Genomic DNA, 17,153 nt, shown 5'->3' with positions numbered 1-17,153 from the left:
CACATGCATGTATATATTTGTACTGCCATCTTCCACAGTGTACATAATGGAACCTCAGCAGAGAAAGCTGGGGCGCCACAGGTGAGATGCACTGTGGGTAATCAGACCTGACGTTGTTCTTGAGCTTCTTGTCGCAGCGGAGGCAGCGGAACTGCACGGGCCCCTGCTGGCCGCCGTCCCAGCCGCCCGGCGCGCCCCGCCCCTCGTCCCGCCCGTAGTAGAAATCGTCCACCAGCATGATCAGCTTCCCCGTGGTGTCTGAGTCGCCCTCGTCCGGGCGGGACGGGGAGCGGGACGGGGACAGGGCCACGCAGGCGGTGGCCGCCACTCTGGGCGTGGCCTTGGAGGCGGGCGCTTTGGAGGCGGCGGGCGAGAGGACGGGGCGGACGTTCGCGGCTCCGGCGGCGCCGATGGCCAGCAGGCCGCGCGTGATTTCAGGGGAACACAACTAGGGAACAACCCACCCCCCAAAAAAGCAAGACAAAAGAAATAATATTAGCATCTGCTCGGGGGTAAAACTGTAACAGAATGGTTCAGGGACTGCGCTTGTAGGTCGCAGGTTCAAGTCCCTGTGTGGGACACTGTTGTTTTAGCCTTGAACCAAAGCACATGACCTGGATCGCTGGCTAAATGTGCAAAACCCACCCTGCAATTCTGCTTTGCCATCAACCAGCTCTGAATTAAAGACCTGGGTTAACTGTGGAATACGGCATGCTTGTAGCAGTGTCGACACAAACACTGACATTTTTATGCTACCAGTGAGTTCCAATGGCAGCCCCCCAATATTTAAATGGAAATATTAGCAAGAAGTCATACTGCCGTTCTTTAAATGGAATCAAGCCTGACCCGGCTGGTCCACTCAGTTTATCCGAGCAGCTCTGTCAGACAGGCGGCGAGCGGTCGCTGTGAACACCTGCCTGGGTGCCGCTGGCCGTGGGGCTAATGTACGCGGGACGGAGGGGCGGACTTACGCACAGCAGCCCCCGAAGAGCTTCCACCACCCGGTACTGAGCGCCGCACTGTGGACACATCTTATTCCCCAGCACGGGTTTGGGAGGACGCGCTGCAAAAACACAGAGGCATGATGGGATACGACCTCTTCCACTGGAGGTACAAGCAGTGAAACGAACAGCAGTGTAGGCAGGCTGTCACTCAAAAAGGAGTTTCCTGGCAACAGCCCTGAAGCAGCCCCCTAACCCTGAGGCCATTACGCCTTTATGTCAACCTGCAAATCATGCATGACTTTATTTTTCTTCCTAAACAAATAATTCACCCAAAAATGGAAACAGAAAAATTAGATTAATGCAATACTGTCCTAAATCAAAAAGTTTTATTTGACCTCTGACCTTTGACCTTGGACGGGGGGGCGGCGGGCAGGCCGTTGGCAGGGGGCTTGTTGTTGGGCTTGACAACCTTCAGGGTCTTCAGCTGCGCGGCGATGGAGGTGCTGGCTGCATTCACAGCCTGAATCAGCTTCTTCACCTCCGGGTTGGAGGGCCGTTTCTCCGCTGCACAGGAAGGGCAGGGCGGGTTAGCACAGGCAAGAAATGCCTCAAGCAGGGCCCTCATTTTTAATTTGTTGTGAAATAGGAAATGCTGATTTTCAAACCCAAAATATCTCAAAATCTGCAATGATCCTGGTGTATCATAAGCAAACAACCCACTCAGGTACACCTACCAAACATTACGAGCTTTGCACTCCTTCATAGGTCATTGCAGCCCAACACACACAACGTTCTCAAAATGTTACTGGAATGTTTTGTCAGGGTTATAACACTGCCACAATGTGGCAGAAATACTGTGAGACTGCTAGGGAATCAGGCTTGTGTGAGAGGACAACTTCAGGATGAAAACCGCCTCCCCTTTCCCCACAAGCACCATACTGGCATTTCTCCTGGTTATGTATGCCTGTGTGTGTGTGTGTGTGCGCGTGTGTGCGTGTGTGTGTGTAGTGGGCGTTTGTGTGTGTGTGTGTGTTTGTGTGTGCGGTAGGGCTGGGAGATACGGACAAAATCAAATATCACAATATTTTTGACCAAATACCTCAATATCGATATTGTGATGATATTGTGTAGATGACTATTAGTACTTTCACAAAATTACACAATGAGATTTTTGATAAATAATCATCAGTAATGCCTGTGTAATAATTAAGTGGGCAAAGGCAAATAATAGAACTGCTAGAACAGTCAGGTAAGTTCAGAAAATTACATCACTTTACTGTAATGTTGCCTTTAAAACCAGGAAAAAACAATACTTATGCCATATCACAATATTAAGATATACAAAATCCCAGACGATATGTAGTCTCAAATCACAATATCGATATAATATCAATATATTGCCCAGCCCTAGTGTGTGGGTGAGCGAGTGTGTTGTGTTGTTGTGTGTGTGTGTAGTGTGTGTTTGTGCGAGTGTAGTGTGTATATGTGTGTGTGTGTGTGTGTGTAGTGTGCGTTTGTGAGCGTGTGTGTGCGTGAGTGTTGTGTTGTTCTGTGCGTGTGAAGTGTGTGTTTGTGTGTTCGCGTGTGTGCGTGTAGTGCGTGTATGTGTGTGTGTGCGCGTGCGTTTGTGTGTGTGTGAGCGCGCGTATGTGTGTGTGTGTGCGTGCGTGTAGTGTGTGTGTGCGAGACATCGTACTGATTTTCTGCTTGGTGAAGGGTGAGACCCCAGAGATGGCATTGCTGGAGGGGGGCGTCGCGGTCATCTTGGTAGGGGGAGCAGAGCCTTTGACGGTGACGGTGGCTGGGATGTGTATGGTGAAGCTCTTCTGATTGGCCGCCGTAGTTGCCATACGTTGATTTGCCGCCGCGGTCTCCAGCTGCAGGCTGGTTGACGTGGTTTCCGCCTGTTGATTGGCCAACGTAGTCACCGCCAGCTGATTGGCCGCCGTGGTTGCCGTACGCAGATTGGCTGCCGCGGTCTCCAGCTGCATGCTGGCTGACATGGTTGCCGCCTGTTGATTGGCCAACGTAGTCACCGCCAGCTGATTGGCTGTTGTGGTCGCCGGCTGCTGATTGGCCGGCTGGGAAAGAGCCCGCGCAATCGCTGGCTTGAATAACTGGGAGCCGGAGGCTGAGTTTGGAAGTACAGATTAATGAGATAGTTTAGTTTAGTATATATAATCCACATATCAGGTATTATTATTAACTTTCTCAGGCACAGTCAAACACAACTCATACTTAAACATCTAAATCCCACAAAGCGCATGTGTACAGCAAGTCACCAATTACCTAGAGTAAAACACTTTATGTTTTGGTATTTATCTGACCTTCTGTAGAGTGACCCAGGAAGGTGAGATCACTAAAACTGATATTTAGCTACTGAAATAAAAAAAGACATATTTCTAAAAAGGGAAAGAAAATATATTTTCCCCATTCCCAACCCAAAAATCTAATTGAAAGGTCACAAGGTCATGGGGTGTGGTTACCGGGCACAAAGGTGAAGGCCTGGCCATTCAGCAGGAAGCCCACTGGGTTGAGCATGCTCTGCCCGGCAACCGCGTTCTGGACCTGGAAGCCCTGTGGGACAGAGAGGAGGATGCACACTGTGAGCGACCAATCAAACGCTAAGGTTCCACACACACCGCTACCCACAACCAATCAAACGCTGAGGTTCCACACACACTGCTACCCACGACCAATCAAACCCTGAGGTTCTACCCACACTGCTACTCACGACCTATCAAACGCTGAGGTTCTACCCACACAGCTACCCACAACCAATCAAACGCTGAGGTTCCACACACACTGCTACCCACGACCAATCAAATGCTGATGTTCCACACACACTGCTACCCACGACCAATCAAACCCTGAGGCTCTACCCACACTGCTACTCACGACCTATCAAACGCTGAGGTTCCACACACACTGCCCAAGACCAATCAAACGCTGAGGTTCTACCCACACTGCTACTCACGACCTATCAAACGCTGAGGTTCCACACACACTGCCCAGGACCAATCAAATGCTGAGGTTCCACACACATACTGCTGCCCACAACCAAACACTGAGGTTCTACCCACACTGCCCACGACCAATCAAACGCTGAGGTTCCACACACACACACACACACACACACACACACAGCTACCCACGACCAATCAAACACTGAGGTTCCACACACACTGCCCATCAAACGCTGAGGTTCTACATTCTGCTATGTATGCGCACCCATAAACACATGCAAACACACACACTCACACTCCCATGTCAGACAGAATTCCGCAGCCCCAGTCCCCGTCCAAGATGGCAGCCAGCTCCTCTTTAAAATAAACTAAATAAAACCAGAGCTTTAAAAAAAATATTTTAAAAACACACTATACTGCTGTTTAAAACAACAAAATGGAAGCTTGTTGGTTTAAATAGTCTACTTCATAACTGAGCCCAAAACAGAGCAGTCTCCTCCTGTCCATCAGGGACAGAGGTTGGGGCAATGGCCTCTTCTGACGTCACCCAGGTGAGAGTTAGCAAAAAAAAAGATACATAAAATCGGTTAGAATCTGGGCAGGGGTGAGAGGGGTGTGGCTGTGATGTCATTCCGCATCCTGTTCCCCCCCTAAGGTGTCCCGTCATTGTGTTACCTGCGTCCCTACCAGGTCCAGCCAGTCAGGGGGGAGGGGGCCCCCCAGGGCTCTCTGAGTTTGGAGGGTGTCCTGAGGAGGAATGATCAGCCCAATCATTGTTTGTCTCTGTGTGTGTGTGTGTGTGTGTGTGTGTGTGCGAGTGGGGGGTGTGAGGTCACGGGCGCACTTAGTCCCCGCAAAATATTTCCTGATCACAAAGTGACAGAGGGTAGGAAAGAAACATTAAGTATTCATTTCAGAAAGGATGAGGTGGTCATCCGCTGATCTCTGCATCCTGAAACAGATGGGACAGATGCTCTCCCAGAGGCCCAAGCTGTGCATCTCAGACTGCAAACATACTGCATTACGCTGCCACTGGACAGCATGATGATGCAAAAGTTACTCCAGGAGCCTGTATCATTAAGCAGGATTAAACCTCAGTAATCCTGCTTCGTGACACAGGCCCCAGGTCCTTTGTGACATCACAGGCCTCCACTGTTTGCGACATCATAGGCCTGATTCACTGGCTTGAATTCTGAATTCTTTGCGACATCATAAGCATGAAACGGAACTAGAACCTTGGAACTTGGAATGCCAGTGAGGAAAAGCAAAAGTTACATTAACAAAACAAAGAGGTTCAATCACAGGACAGTACCGATGTGGTTATGAAGATGGGCTGGCCGGCGATGTTGCCAGATGGCACACCAGACGCCCCCGGCACAGAATGCAGCACCTGGGACAGGGACACCGTGCCCAGCGGAGCGGGGCTCTGGGTCAGGATCATCTGCTGGCCCGGTTTGAGCTGGGGCAGGGCGGGGGGCACCAGCGACGGCATGGAGGGGGGCACGGCAGAAGGAGATGGGCCCAGCGCTGCCAGAGACATTAAATTAGAACAGGCTCTTCCATCCTGCCGGATGGGTTTGCACACTCATGCTGGCTGTAAGACAAATCGTGACCAATAAAGCTTTTCCAATCAAAATATGTTCATTTTCACATGCAGACAACAGGCTAGCCTGTATGTCGTACATGACAGCAAGACCGATGAAGCGGCTAATTACATAAATGGCCATCATGATATCTCCAATGTCAACACATAGCAACCGTTTGTAATCCATAGCCATTTCTGCCCATTCCACACATGGCAGGGGGGGGGTCCATGAGTTGGGGGGGGTTTCAATTAGCCAAACAGGAGATGAGACCAGGGCCCTGTTTCACAAAGCGGGATTACTGAGTTAGTTGGATTAGTGCACTAACTAAAACCCGGAACCCTCCCAAATCTGGAACGTGGACTGCAGTAAAAAGAGCTGTTCGGGTTTTTACTCAGCGCAGTTATCGAGCTAACTCAGTAATCCTGCTTCATGAAACAGGCTCCTAGGAATCCCAGACTCCCCTGACCATTTACAATAAGTGCCATGAGATCTTCAGTGTCCGTTGTGATCGGTGACCTCAGTTAAACTCTGGTAGATGAGCCAAGGTAAGTGCGCTCCTGCGATAGCGCTGCTGCTGGGGTCCACAGCTGCCCCGCTCACCTTCCCTGCTGGGCCCGCTACTGGAGACCTCCATCGTCACCGGGGAAACGAAGGCGGGCAGCTCCATGGTGGGATCATGAGGGGGCGCTGCCGAGGCACTGCCAACAGGGGGCGCCGCGGCCAAGGAGTAGGGCATGGCAGCCACTGCAGGGGAGGAATCTATAAATAAATACATACATACATACATACATGCATGCAGTGGGCTGTGAGCGAAAGGACAGACGCTAAAACACAACGTCCTCAAAGGCAACTTACCCGCGACGGCCGCGTCCTCCTCCTGGATGTTGTGGTCGACCTGTTGCCATGGCTCCAGCTCCTCCTCCTCGCACTCCATGAACAGGTTTGAGTCTGCCATGCTGCCGGCAGGAGGAGACAAATCAAACCCAGGGGGCAAGGGCGTAGGTTTGCATATGGACGGTAGGAACATGTCCCTACCAATATTTGAGCGAACTCGTTTGCATTGTCTTTGGAGTGAAATCATATTAGATAGTTCCGATCTGCCCTCTCAGAGGCTGTCTCCAAGACGACCTATTTAGGCATGCTAGCATTTGATTGGCTGAAAGGGAGGGGGCTATCTGAAGGCTCACGTCATGCAAATATCATACCTACCGAGACACGGAGGAGGCCAGTATGCTGACAACAGTAAGTTATCACTGTCAGTCCATACCTCAAGCATGCGTGAAAATTTAGTCTTTCAGATGACTTAATCCCTTTCATCTATTGCCTGCACTGCACAGCACACAAAGTAATTTTGTCCATGCCAACACGTTTTGTACTTTGTAGATACCATGCCACCAAAAAAGAGAAGGCACATCTGGAGCTTTTTCACCACCCAGAGCGTGAGTAATAGGTAGCAAACTAACTAGCCAGTAGCCACGTTGATTTAAAATTAAAACCTGCTAGCTACCTAACGTCACCAGCCTTTCCACTGCTTTTGAAAAATAATAATGTAAACTGATGTTAGTTAACCCTGTTAGCTAGCGTTAACTAGCAAGCTAACCCTGGCTTCTGTCATCTATATGCTAGCAGTCAGGTTGCTAGCAGGAGTAAACATAAAATAGAAATCTCATGAAATTGTCACCATTAATGAATTTGTTTGTATGCAGGAAACACAGCAGCAGGCTAGAGAGGTAGAGCAGGCTGATGAGGAAACAGGTGCATCTTCAGGGTTTCAGGTGAGGTCTTAATTATGAATAATAGTTTGGAATTATAGGGAGGCATTAACATTAAAGTTAGTTTTAGGATTTTTAGCAAGTTGGTTTCATAAGATCCTGTTCACTCAATATTTAAAGTTTCCCTCAAAAATAAATGGGACCCCAAGTTTAACCATATGTTTGTATGTATCTTGTTCATCAATACATCATTTTATTAAACATAGGAAACACAGAAATAAAGTGAAGATGGCAAGTCCAACCATGTAGAGCAGGTCATATACAGATAGATTAGCGGGTCTGTCAGCACCAGCATGAAAGATTATCGTTTATAAAGTTTCGGTTAGCTAACGTTAACGTTAGGAAGGGCTGGATCAACAGGTAGCTAGCTAGCTATCAAAGTCAGGTTTATTTGTCATTACAAACCATATGCTGTACAGTACACGGTGTAACGAAACTTTGTTTCGCAAGGCTTCGGTGTACATAGACTTTCAGTCTGCACACAGCACGTATGCCGTACAGCAGGTTGAGGGAGAAGCAGGGTTTCAGGGCTTCAGATGAGGTCTCAAAATGATACTGTGATTAAACAGATGATATTATGGATTAATTGTAAATTACCACCTTGCAGCAAATGTAATGTAATCATAGCCTACCTATTTTGTTGTTAACTTAGTTGGAAGTTATTATATGTTATAACACAGGATGCAAAAGAATAATGTGCTAATATTGATACAGACCAGGTTAAGTTTTGTTTTTTTAGGAGACAGTCAGTGTGAGTGAGGATGATCCAGAAGCAAGTCAGTGTAGCAGTGCCATGGACATGGGTAGTAAGCCATACCAGCCTGATCGAAAATTTATAGAAGTACAGCGACTTCCAAACAAGATGTTACGGTTTCCGGCAAACTGGTACAGTCAGTATCCATGGCTTCAATATAGTCCAACACTGAAAAAGGTTCTTTGTTTTGAGTGTGTCAAAGCATACACCACAAAAAAAGACCACTTTGGAAAAAAAGAATGACCCTGCCTTCTGCACAGAAAGGTTTCAATAATTGGAGGAATGCCACAGGTAGCTTTAGTCGCCACCGAGCCAGCAAAGCACACCACCATGCAGTTACAATCAACGCACAGGAGCAAAATCCAGTTCACACACAAATATCAAGTGCATGGGCTAAAGCGCAGGAAGAGGCAAGGCACTGTCTGGAGAAAACAATGGGTGATGTAAGGTATCTTGCTAGGCAGGGAGTAGCATTTCGAGGACATGAGGCAAATGAAGGGAATTTGTACCACCTTGTGAATTTACTTGCAAATGCTGACCCTGTTCTTTCCTCTTGGCTCACCCATTGCCATGATTATGTTAGTCCACAGTGCCAAAATTAATACTGAACCATGTTTGGTAACACAATTGTCAGAGGCATTGCAGCAACAATCAGGTCCTTACCAGGGGTTCAGTTTTCAGTTATAATGGATGGCACTCAGGATATACCGGGAAAAGAGCAAATTTCCATATGTTTTAGATATGTGGACCAAGACCTGGTGCCACAGGAAGTCTTTGTGGGATTGTATGAGGTGCAATGGACAACTAGTGAGCAGATAGCCAAACTAGCTATTGATGTGCTCTTGAGATTGAATATTCCAATTTCAGGCTTATGAGGTCAGGCGTATGATGGCGCCACTAATATGGCAGGGAAGTGGTCAGGAGCACAGGCAGTGTTGAAAAGAGACGAGCCATTGGCTCTGTATGTGCATTGTGGTGCACATTGTGTGAATCTTATAACACAAAGTGCTTGCAGTGCCTCTCCCCTAGTACGTGACGCATTGCAGTGGGTCCATGAACTTGGAACTCTTAGCAACCAATCAGGGAAATTCAAGGGGCTATTGGCTGGACAGGCGATATCAGAGGGGCATACCAAAACAGTGAAATCTCTGTGTCCGACTACGTGGACAGTGCGTGGACAAGCTGCTGATACAGTTCTTAGTCAGTATGAGGCTGTGTTGTCCAGTTTGGAGGAAATGGCCTCAGTTGGTTCTGACTCTGGCACAAGGGCCAGTGGTCTCCTAGATCGCTTCCAGAAGGGCAAGACTGTTCTTGGACTGCTGGTAGCATCAGAGGGGTTGGGAGAGCCTGAGTGCCTAAACAAGTCATTGCAAAAGCAGCCCCAAGCAATCGAAGGCATGCAGGATGCTGTTGAGTATGTTCTCATCTCTTCAAAAAAGAGGAATGAGGAAAAGTTTGAAGAAGTGTTTGAGAAGGCCGTGTCAATGACAGACTCCCTGGGTATTGAGTCGATTCAAATCCCTCACCAAAGAAATCCCCCCAAAAGATTCACTGGTGGGGCTAGTCAGCATAAGCCAAAAACACCAGAGGAATACTATAGGATAGAATTTTTCAAAGTGCTGGACACTTTGGATGTTCAATTCAAAGAACGCTTTAACCAACCAGACTTGCAGATCTTGAAAAAAGTTGAGAATGTTCTCCTTACCGGGCAAATGGATGATGTCATTGGACAGTATCCAGAGATAAACAGAGATAGTGTGAAGGTTCAGCTGCCAATGTTTCTCTCAAAGAATTCCTTCATGTCAAGTAGTGAAGCTGCAGATATCCTAAGAGGAATGCCAAGTGAGGTAAGAGGCTTATTCAATGAGGTTGAGGAGCTTGTTAGGGTGTTTGTGGTCGTCCCTGTGGCCTCAGCTGAAGCTGAACGAAGCTTTAGCGCACTCAAAAGACTGAAAACTTGGTTAAGATCTACCATGTCTCAGCAGCGCCTTAATAATTTAGCTGTATGCCATGTACATCAAGAGGCCCTTGACCAAGTAGATCTTAGAGATATTTGCCAACAGTTTGTATCTGTGAATGACCGACGTAGGCATCTGTTTGGATTGTTTAAATAGACACCAAGACACCATCATGAGAAAAACACAGAAAACAAGGAATACTACAGAACAGAAAAGGAAATGAGGTAATATACTGAAACTGGTAGGCCTACTGAATATAAAAATGTTGATGTTGGATGCAAAAATGCAGAAAATTCGTTTTATGTTTTTTCTCTCTTTTTCGTTAACAAGTAATGTTCTAAAGTTTACTTTCTTTTAGTCTTTGATCTTTTACTGCGTATAGTTTGTATTTAAATGTAAATACAGATCTTAACATATAAGCTCTGTATTTACATTAAGATCTGTATTTACATTAACAAACCATTTGGTTGTTAGCATTAAACAGTCCTCTGTTTTTTTTTGTTTTGTTTTTTTTTGCAGTGGTCACACACCCTCCCTAGTCATTGATTTTGCATTAGACAGTATGCGATGTATACAGCCCCCGGGGGGGGTTTGATGTGTCCCTACCAATGTTGAGACCAAACCTACGCCCTTGCCAGGGGGTAACAGGTTCAAAACCCAAAAGGGGCACAGCAATTGTGTGCTCTTTAGTGTAATCAGTATTAACCCATTAAAGAGTAAGTACACTCTAGATCACGTTCTATTAGCTGTAACTGTGTTTGCATGCCTGCTTTATAATGTAACATTTTAATCTATCCATGTCGTTATTTCAACATTTCTGAAATAATATAATTTGGCAGAAAAAAATGGTAGAAAAGCATCTTGGTACCACCCTCTAACGTTTAAAATTTTGTTTCTGCATTCCACTCCGGCCCTGCCCCAATCATGATGTCAGAGCACCACTTTGGAGGCACTATGATATATATATATATATATATATCAGTGGCGGCTGGTGACTCAAAAAATTGGGGAGGACAGGAAGAAAACCAACCCACGACATCATGTTATTTTACACTAGTTGGCTACTTATCTCTACTTTCTTATGTTCAAGTTATGTTATGTTATTATGTTCAAATGTAGCAATAATCCAACTAGCAACCTAATGCAAACATACCATACAACTAAGGTAAGTACCCGAAGTTTATCCCCATCTTCCATAAGGAACAAATATTATATTATCATTTATACACCGGCTTGACTGAACACTCGATTCTGACTGGTCCAAGGGTGGGCATTATTTCTCAGTTAAAGGGACACCTCGGCCTTTTAACAGTTCTAAAATCAATGCGCTACAAAATCCAGCATTCTAAAGCAGTTTAAACAGCAACATTATTATTTCGCTTTTGAATTGTTGTTACATCCCCTCCCCTTTTCAATGTCCAATTTCACAATTGATGGCAACGTTGAATCACATTTCTACTGTTGCTAGCTTTATTTACGGTTGCCAACCATCACGCAAATCGGAATCATCCCTTATTTGGACAGTAGAATAGGCGTTCCGCATTTAACTCATGGCTACGGGACGCATTTTCATATGTTTGTGAACGACTGCGTTTATAGTAACCGCTGTTTTGAATACAATTCAATAGTTAGCTAGCTAGCTAGATAACAAGCATGCCGTGAGACCATCCTACCTAAAACCAATAATTTTTATATTGGCTAGGTGACAAGTGACGGCGAACCTGTCATTAAGCTAGCTGGCATTCAAAACCCGTTTCAGAGGGTCTTAGAAAAACGTTATGTCTACATTGCGCAACCACACCATTTAAAAAGTAAGACAGTGCTAGAGAGATTAATTTGATTGACTTATGGTTTCATGCAGTTTTATTAAATAACGTAATGACAAAAATGACCAAAATTGGTCCTAACTGTATGGTATAAAACGAGAAGGAACTATTTTTTCTTGATAGAATCATGTTTTTGTTTAACAACGGTGCAAATGGAACTACCAACCAGATCTGCTTGACAACGGTAAAATAATATGCTCAAACGCCCGCGGAAGAATATTTCACTTTCAGCTGATTAAATCGATAAAAATCAATAAATATAAAAGTAACCATATAGGCCTATAGTCATTGTTGGTAACCCGTTGTATAAGTGGAATAAACCCCGTTATTGGAAAATAATGTAGCCTACTTCGGGGCTGGTTAAGCGACCCTACATTATTTTCCAATAACGGGACAGCCTATTGTGGTTCATTCCTTACATATCATATTACAACACAAGGATGAATATAAAAAGGGGCCAGGTGAACGAGAGAGAAAGACACATCTAATCACTGCAGGCTCTGGATGGGAATGAATGTATCACTAGAATTGGCATTTTTGATCATGGTTATTTGTGGAGCTGGTCGTCCAGCAGTCTTGATCCTCACCTGTTGCGTAATCCAAATTGTGGAATGGCTGTGACAACAAATAATCCACAAGATGTTCTTCCCCATCCCACTCTCTGCGTCTGCGTCCATGCCTCTCTGTGACCCCCTCACTCACGCTGCCGTTAATTGCCTCGTTAGCAATAGCAGCACCACTCCCCTCAAAATCCATTCTCGCCGTTAGCTCAGTCCCTCAGGGCTGCTACAACAAGCTAACTGTTGTGTTGGCTAACGCAAGTAAGGTAAGTACGGCTCGGTAAAAAACGGAAACGTAAATCTGAAAAAAAGGAAATTTGGACAACCTCCTCTGCCTCTATGGACCAGCCTCCTCTAGTTGAAAAGGCTTAAATAAAATGTAATTTTTTAGTGAGGTGTTTTAAAAGTAGTTCGCAATTTGCACGTTATAATACAATACAGTGGTAGAGAATTGAAGATGAAATTTGGAAATTATCATTGGACCAACGCAATGTCAATATTGTATTCTGGTTGTTGATTGGTTAGGGAGGACGTCCTCCCTTGGAGCATCATTTTACGTGTTTTGGCCAATAACAGATTAGCATGAAAAAAAATGAAGTACATTAAATTGATATAAGAGATCTCACCCTGAGGAGGACAGCAGGAGCCCGTCCTCCTCTGCCCCCCACACTTCACACAGACTGCCCTTTCCCCTCTTGCCTGCCCTGCAGGTATCGCTGTTGAAGCATTTTAATCAGAATTTCAATAATACATTTTTTCCAAAGAAGAGATAAAAAATATTTTATAAGTGATACTGAGATTTGGTAATGGTTTATTTCAACCAATTACTTTTTTAAAAATATTTTGATCTCCCTCTTGCCTCTCAAGAATAGAGGAGGAGCAACCTCCTCTGCCTCTATGGACCAGCCTCCTCTGATATACTACATATATATATATATATATATATATATATATATATAGAGAGTATGTTAATGTTAATCAAAATATCCTGTGAGAAAATTGTTGGTCCCCACAAACTGGTCTGTAGTTTTCTTTTTTTTAAACGATGGAACACTGCTGGCAACTGATTGGTCAAAAACACCCTTGGTTTCAGCCCAATGTTTTCAAACCAAAACAACATGGCGGCCTGTTCAAAAACTCACGCATATCCAACCAAAACAGTCCACAAAAAATATTTCTTAAAACATTTGAGGTGAGAAATAGGCCATGCAATTACTGAATCTTGATTCATATTTGATCTGCAAAGCCTAGTTTGAAAGTTTGAACAATTTTTCATGAGTCAGGCGCAGCTGTGCTGTTCCAATTCATTGGCATTCATTGGTTGATTCCTATATGCGATGCCCAATAATGGCAACAAACTGCCTAAAAGGTTAAAACACAATCTTTCAATTACGTGTCAATTGAAAATTCTAAATAGGCTTACTTGTTATGGAGAATTAGAAGAAAATAGAACACAAGCAAAAAAATGTAAATGATTTTTAAAAAAAAATTTGGCCATGTTATTCCATTAACGTATGCACTCGGCACGGGCTGTGACTGACATAGGTCCACAGGTTATTCGTGATTGGTACGAAAACTACAACAGCGCCACCTTTCAGTTGGTCCTTGAAACCACCTCCCAGTCAAACCGGAAAGCCACAGTCGAAACCTGGGGCGCGTTCAGCCCCAACAAAACGTCGCGAAACGTTTATTTAAACGGAAACGGTTGTGCGTTGAACCCTGTTGTGTTACGCAAGCGTTGCAACTATGACAGCTGAGACATTCTTTGCGTTCTTTTCGAAGAATTTTCGGAGCCTGATGAAATCGGTTTAAATGCATGTTTAATACTATGAAATACTTACGACAAATATGTCTTCTAATGTCTTCAATTGTTGCATACACCAAGCTGCAGAGGACGCATTTGTAAAGGACTTCAGTTGGATCCATTGTGTACACTGCCTTTCTAATACGGCGGGGTTTATGTACACGTCGCTACCGACTGGGTAACACCTCTGACACACCCACCAAACGAGAGAAAGCGTACCTCCAAGCCCATTGCACACCGTTTCGAGGAAACATGTCGTTCAACCCGGAAACAGTAGCAAAACGATGCACACCGTTTTCAGATTGAACGTGCCCCTGAACGTAAGCAGGATAGGGCGGGAGGAAACAACTTGTACGCGTGAGTGAGCGTTTACATGCATGTCCGCGCAACGACCACGAGAACGCTGCATTAAATGCGCATGCAAATCGCAAATAAAAAAATTAACTCTGGGGACGCGTCATGTAACAAGTTGGGAAGCGCTGGGTCATGCATCTTGAACTGCCTCATCGACCCGTTCAGCAAATTTTAGACGAGCCGTTCAGCCGCTACTCGCACACACCACCCACCCCAACGAAACACACTCCCGTTGAAAACTGAAATGTAAGACTCACCTTTTAAACTTTTATAAAGTTATTAGTCGATGCAATTACATGGTATTAAAAGGAACACGTGGACATAATTCGCGGGCTTAACTACCGACTGAAAAATAGTAAGATTATGGGGGGGTCAGACGTTTTTCCTACGCTCCTGCTCGCACTGGTGGAATCACACAACTACAACACTTCCGTTTGTTGACAATGGCTGGGTTGCGATTGGTAGCCGACCTTCGAAAATGGGCGGAGTAATGAATTACGAAGGGTGGTTGAGTGAGACATCAGGTTGAATGGGACACTTAAGCAAATTGGTTTGGAAAATTATCACAATAACATTCACAACATATGTTACTGGATTGTAGCTGTATATGTGCTGAACATAAAATAAAACTTTTGATTGGTGTGACATCATTGTAGTGGACGTGGTCTCGTTTTTCAAATCTGCTGAGCAGATGGATGACATAGTAAGCATGCTGACATGCGTTAAGCTATGCTAAAATGTACTGTAGGTTGTACATCTGTCCATTTTTGCGCAACAACATTCATTTTGGTGTTAGAATGAACAGTGATAAATAATTTTTAAAATAATAATGTTTGCAAATTGGCACTAGATTTTATGAAATACCTATTTATAGCACTGTCCCACTCTACCTGACAGCTATAGCTTGAATGGGACAGAAGTTTTCAGCACTGTCCCACTCTACCTGACTTCTGCCCGAAACACAGAGGGGGGACTTTCCATGTTTGAAGGGCTGTCGTTTTTAAACAATTATACATTCCAACACAATTTCACCATAGAAATGCTGTAGAGACCTAGGATTATTTATAGAAATATCACTTGAGTGAGTAAACTGCCTTTTCGTGGTTTCCAGGAGGATTTACCAAAAAGTGTCCCACTATACCTGAGTTCACCAAATATGCCGGGCATACTTATACCAAAACTTTCTGTCCATAACGTTTTGCGACAAAAACGTTATCAAAAGTTGAACAACATTTAAAATAAAGAGAACAACCATTATCCATAAAACCAATTCAAAAAGCAAACATTTTGAACGATTCCGTCTCTCATGGATGCGAATGTGGGGCACGTTCAATCTGAAAACGGTGTGCACCGTTTTCCTACGGTTTCCGGGTTGAACGACATGTTTCCTCGAAACGGTGTGAAACGGCTTTTGCGGTACGTTTTCTCTCGCTTGGTGGGTGTCTCAGATGTGTTACCCAACCAGCAGCGACGTGTATATAAACCCCGCCGTATTAAAAATGCAGTGTGCACAATGGATCCAACTGAAGTCCTTTACAAATGCGTCCACTGCAGCTTGGTGTATGCAACAATTGAAGACATTAGAAGACATGTTTGTCGTAAGTATTTTATATAAACATGCATTTAAACCGATTTCATCAGGCTCCGAAAATTCTTCGAAAAGAACGTAAAGAATGACCTTCTCAGCTGCCATAGTTGTAACCATAGACTTGTACCAAGTTATCATGTCTGCATTTGTTTAGATTTAGAGAGCTGGTAGTCGGTAAGTTTTAACGAACACTGGTTGCAACATAGCCTACATTAAAGTGACAGTCAGTTACCCTGATTTAATTTTATTTTGAATGTTCCCCATTTTCTTAAAACTGAAACCGAAAAAAGTATTGGAACTGGAATTAAACAATTTTGGGATAGATTTTTTTAAATGATAAAATTAAACAATTTCACGGGCCCTATAATTGTTGGTATGTTCTTAAGTATTATTCCGTCTGTTTTGAGATAGCAATACCAATGGGAATGCCGGTAACAGAATTCTTCGCATGCATATTTTCCCTCTAATGGTGACCGGTTGTTACTGCAGCTGCTCGATTTGTCCTGAAGATGGATATTGAATCGTAGGCAACACGCAATTATAATAGCCACTGAAATTCCTGGTATGCTCGCCAACGCGTTGAGACACCTTGCTCGTTTAATTAACAAAATAAAATCATACTGATGTGTAAATCAACATCCTGGATTAAACTTCTGTCCAGCAAATACGTGCTAACAGTGTGAAATACATACATTTGAAGAAAAACATCTATACACAATTAATTTGATCTATTTAACTTTGTTGTCGACCTGTTGCCATGGCTCCAGCTCCTCGTCCTCACACTCCATGAACAGGCTGGAGTCCATCATGCTGCCGCCAGTAGGAACCGAAAGGGCCACAGGTTCAATACCCAAAAAGCACAGAGCAGTTGCGTGCTTTTTAATTCAATCAATTTTACCTCCATTTAAGGTACTTAACAGAATGTTTTGAATGTTACGCAGTATTCATATAATAGTTGTATCCATACATACAGCGGGATATACACTGAAGAAACTGCCAAAGCGTACAATAAGTGTTTATCATGGGAATTGAACCGGCAAC

General features: G+C 44.5%; 1 protein-coding gene across 3 annotated transcripts in view; it reads right to left on the bottom strand.

The window, feature by feature from the left end:
- Positions 1 to 17,153, bottom strand: part of pogza (pogo transposable element derived with ZNF domain a) — a 29,940-nt gene that overhangs the window by 11,795 nt on the left and 992 nt on the right. Inside the window, exons 1-10 of one of the 3 annotated variants that reach the window (XM_035430107.1) lie at positions 14,782 to 15,186; positions 6,352 to 6,452; positions 6,097 to 6,240; positions 5,223 to 5,437; positions 4,586 to 4,657; positions 3,431 to 3,521; positions 2,641 to 3,075; positions 1,347 to 1,508; positions 972 to 1,063; positions 108 to 448 (exon numbers count right to left, since the gene is read on the bottom strand). In XM_035430107.1, the coding sequence (XP_035285998.1) occupies positions 108 to 448; positions 972 to 1,063; positions 1,347 to 1,508; positions 2,641 to 3,075; positions 3,431 to 3,521; positions 4,586 to 4,657; positions 5,223 to 5,437; positions 6,097 to 6,240; positions 6,352 to 6,451 (1,652 nt within the window). In that variant the 5' untranslated portion in view covers position 6,452; positions 14,782 to 15,186. Of the gene's footprint in view, positions 1 to 107; positions 449 to 971; positions 1,064 to 1,346; positions 1,509 to 2,640; positions 3,076 to 3,430; positions 3,522 to 4,585; positions 4,658 to 5,222; positions 5,438 to 6,096; positions 6,256 to 6,351; positions 6,453 to 14,781; positions 15,187 to 17,153 lie in introns of those variants that run through there. The other 2 variants (XM_035430106.1, XM_035430108.1) reach the window with 2 other exon arrangements.

Source organism: Anguilla anguilla, chromosome 8, assembly GCF_013347855.1.
Source record: "Anguilla anguilla isolate fAngAng1 chromosome 8, fAngAng1.pri, whole genome shotgun sequence".
Taxonomy (NCBI): domain Eukaryota; kingdom Metazoa; phylum Chordata; class Actinopteri; order Anguilliformes; family Anguillidae; genus Anguilla; species Anguilla anguilla.
Note: the sequence above shows the minus strand (reverse complement) of the source record. Positions and strands in the feature narration are given on the sequence as shown.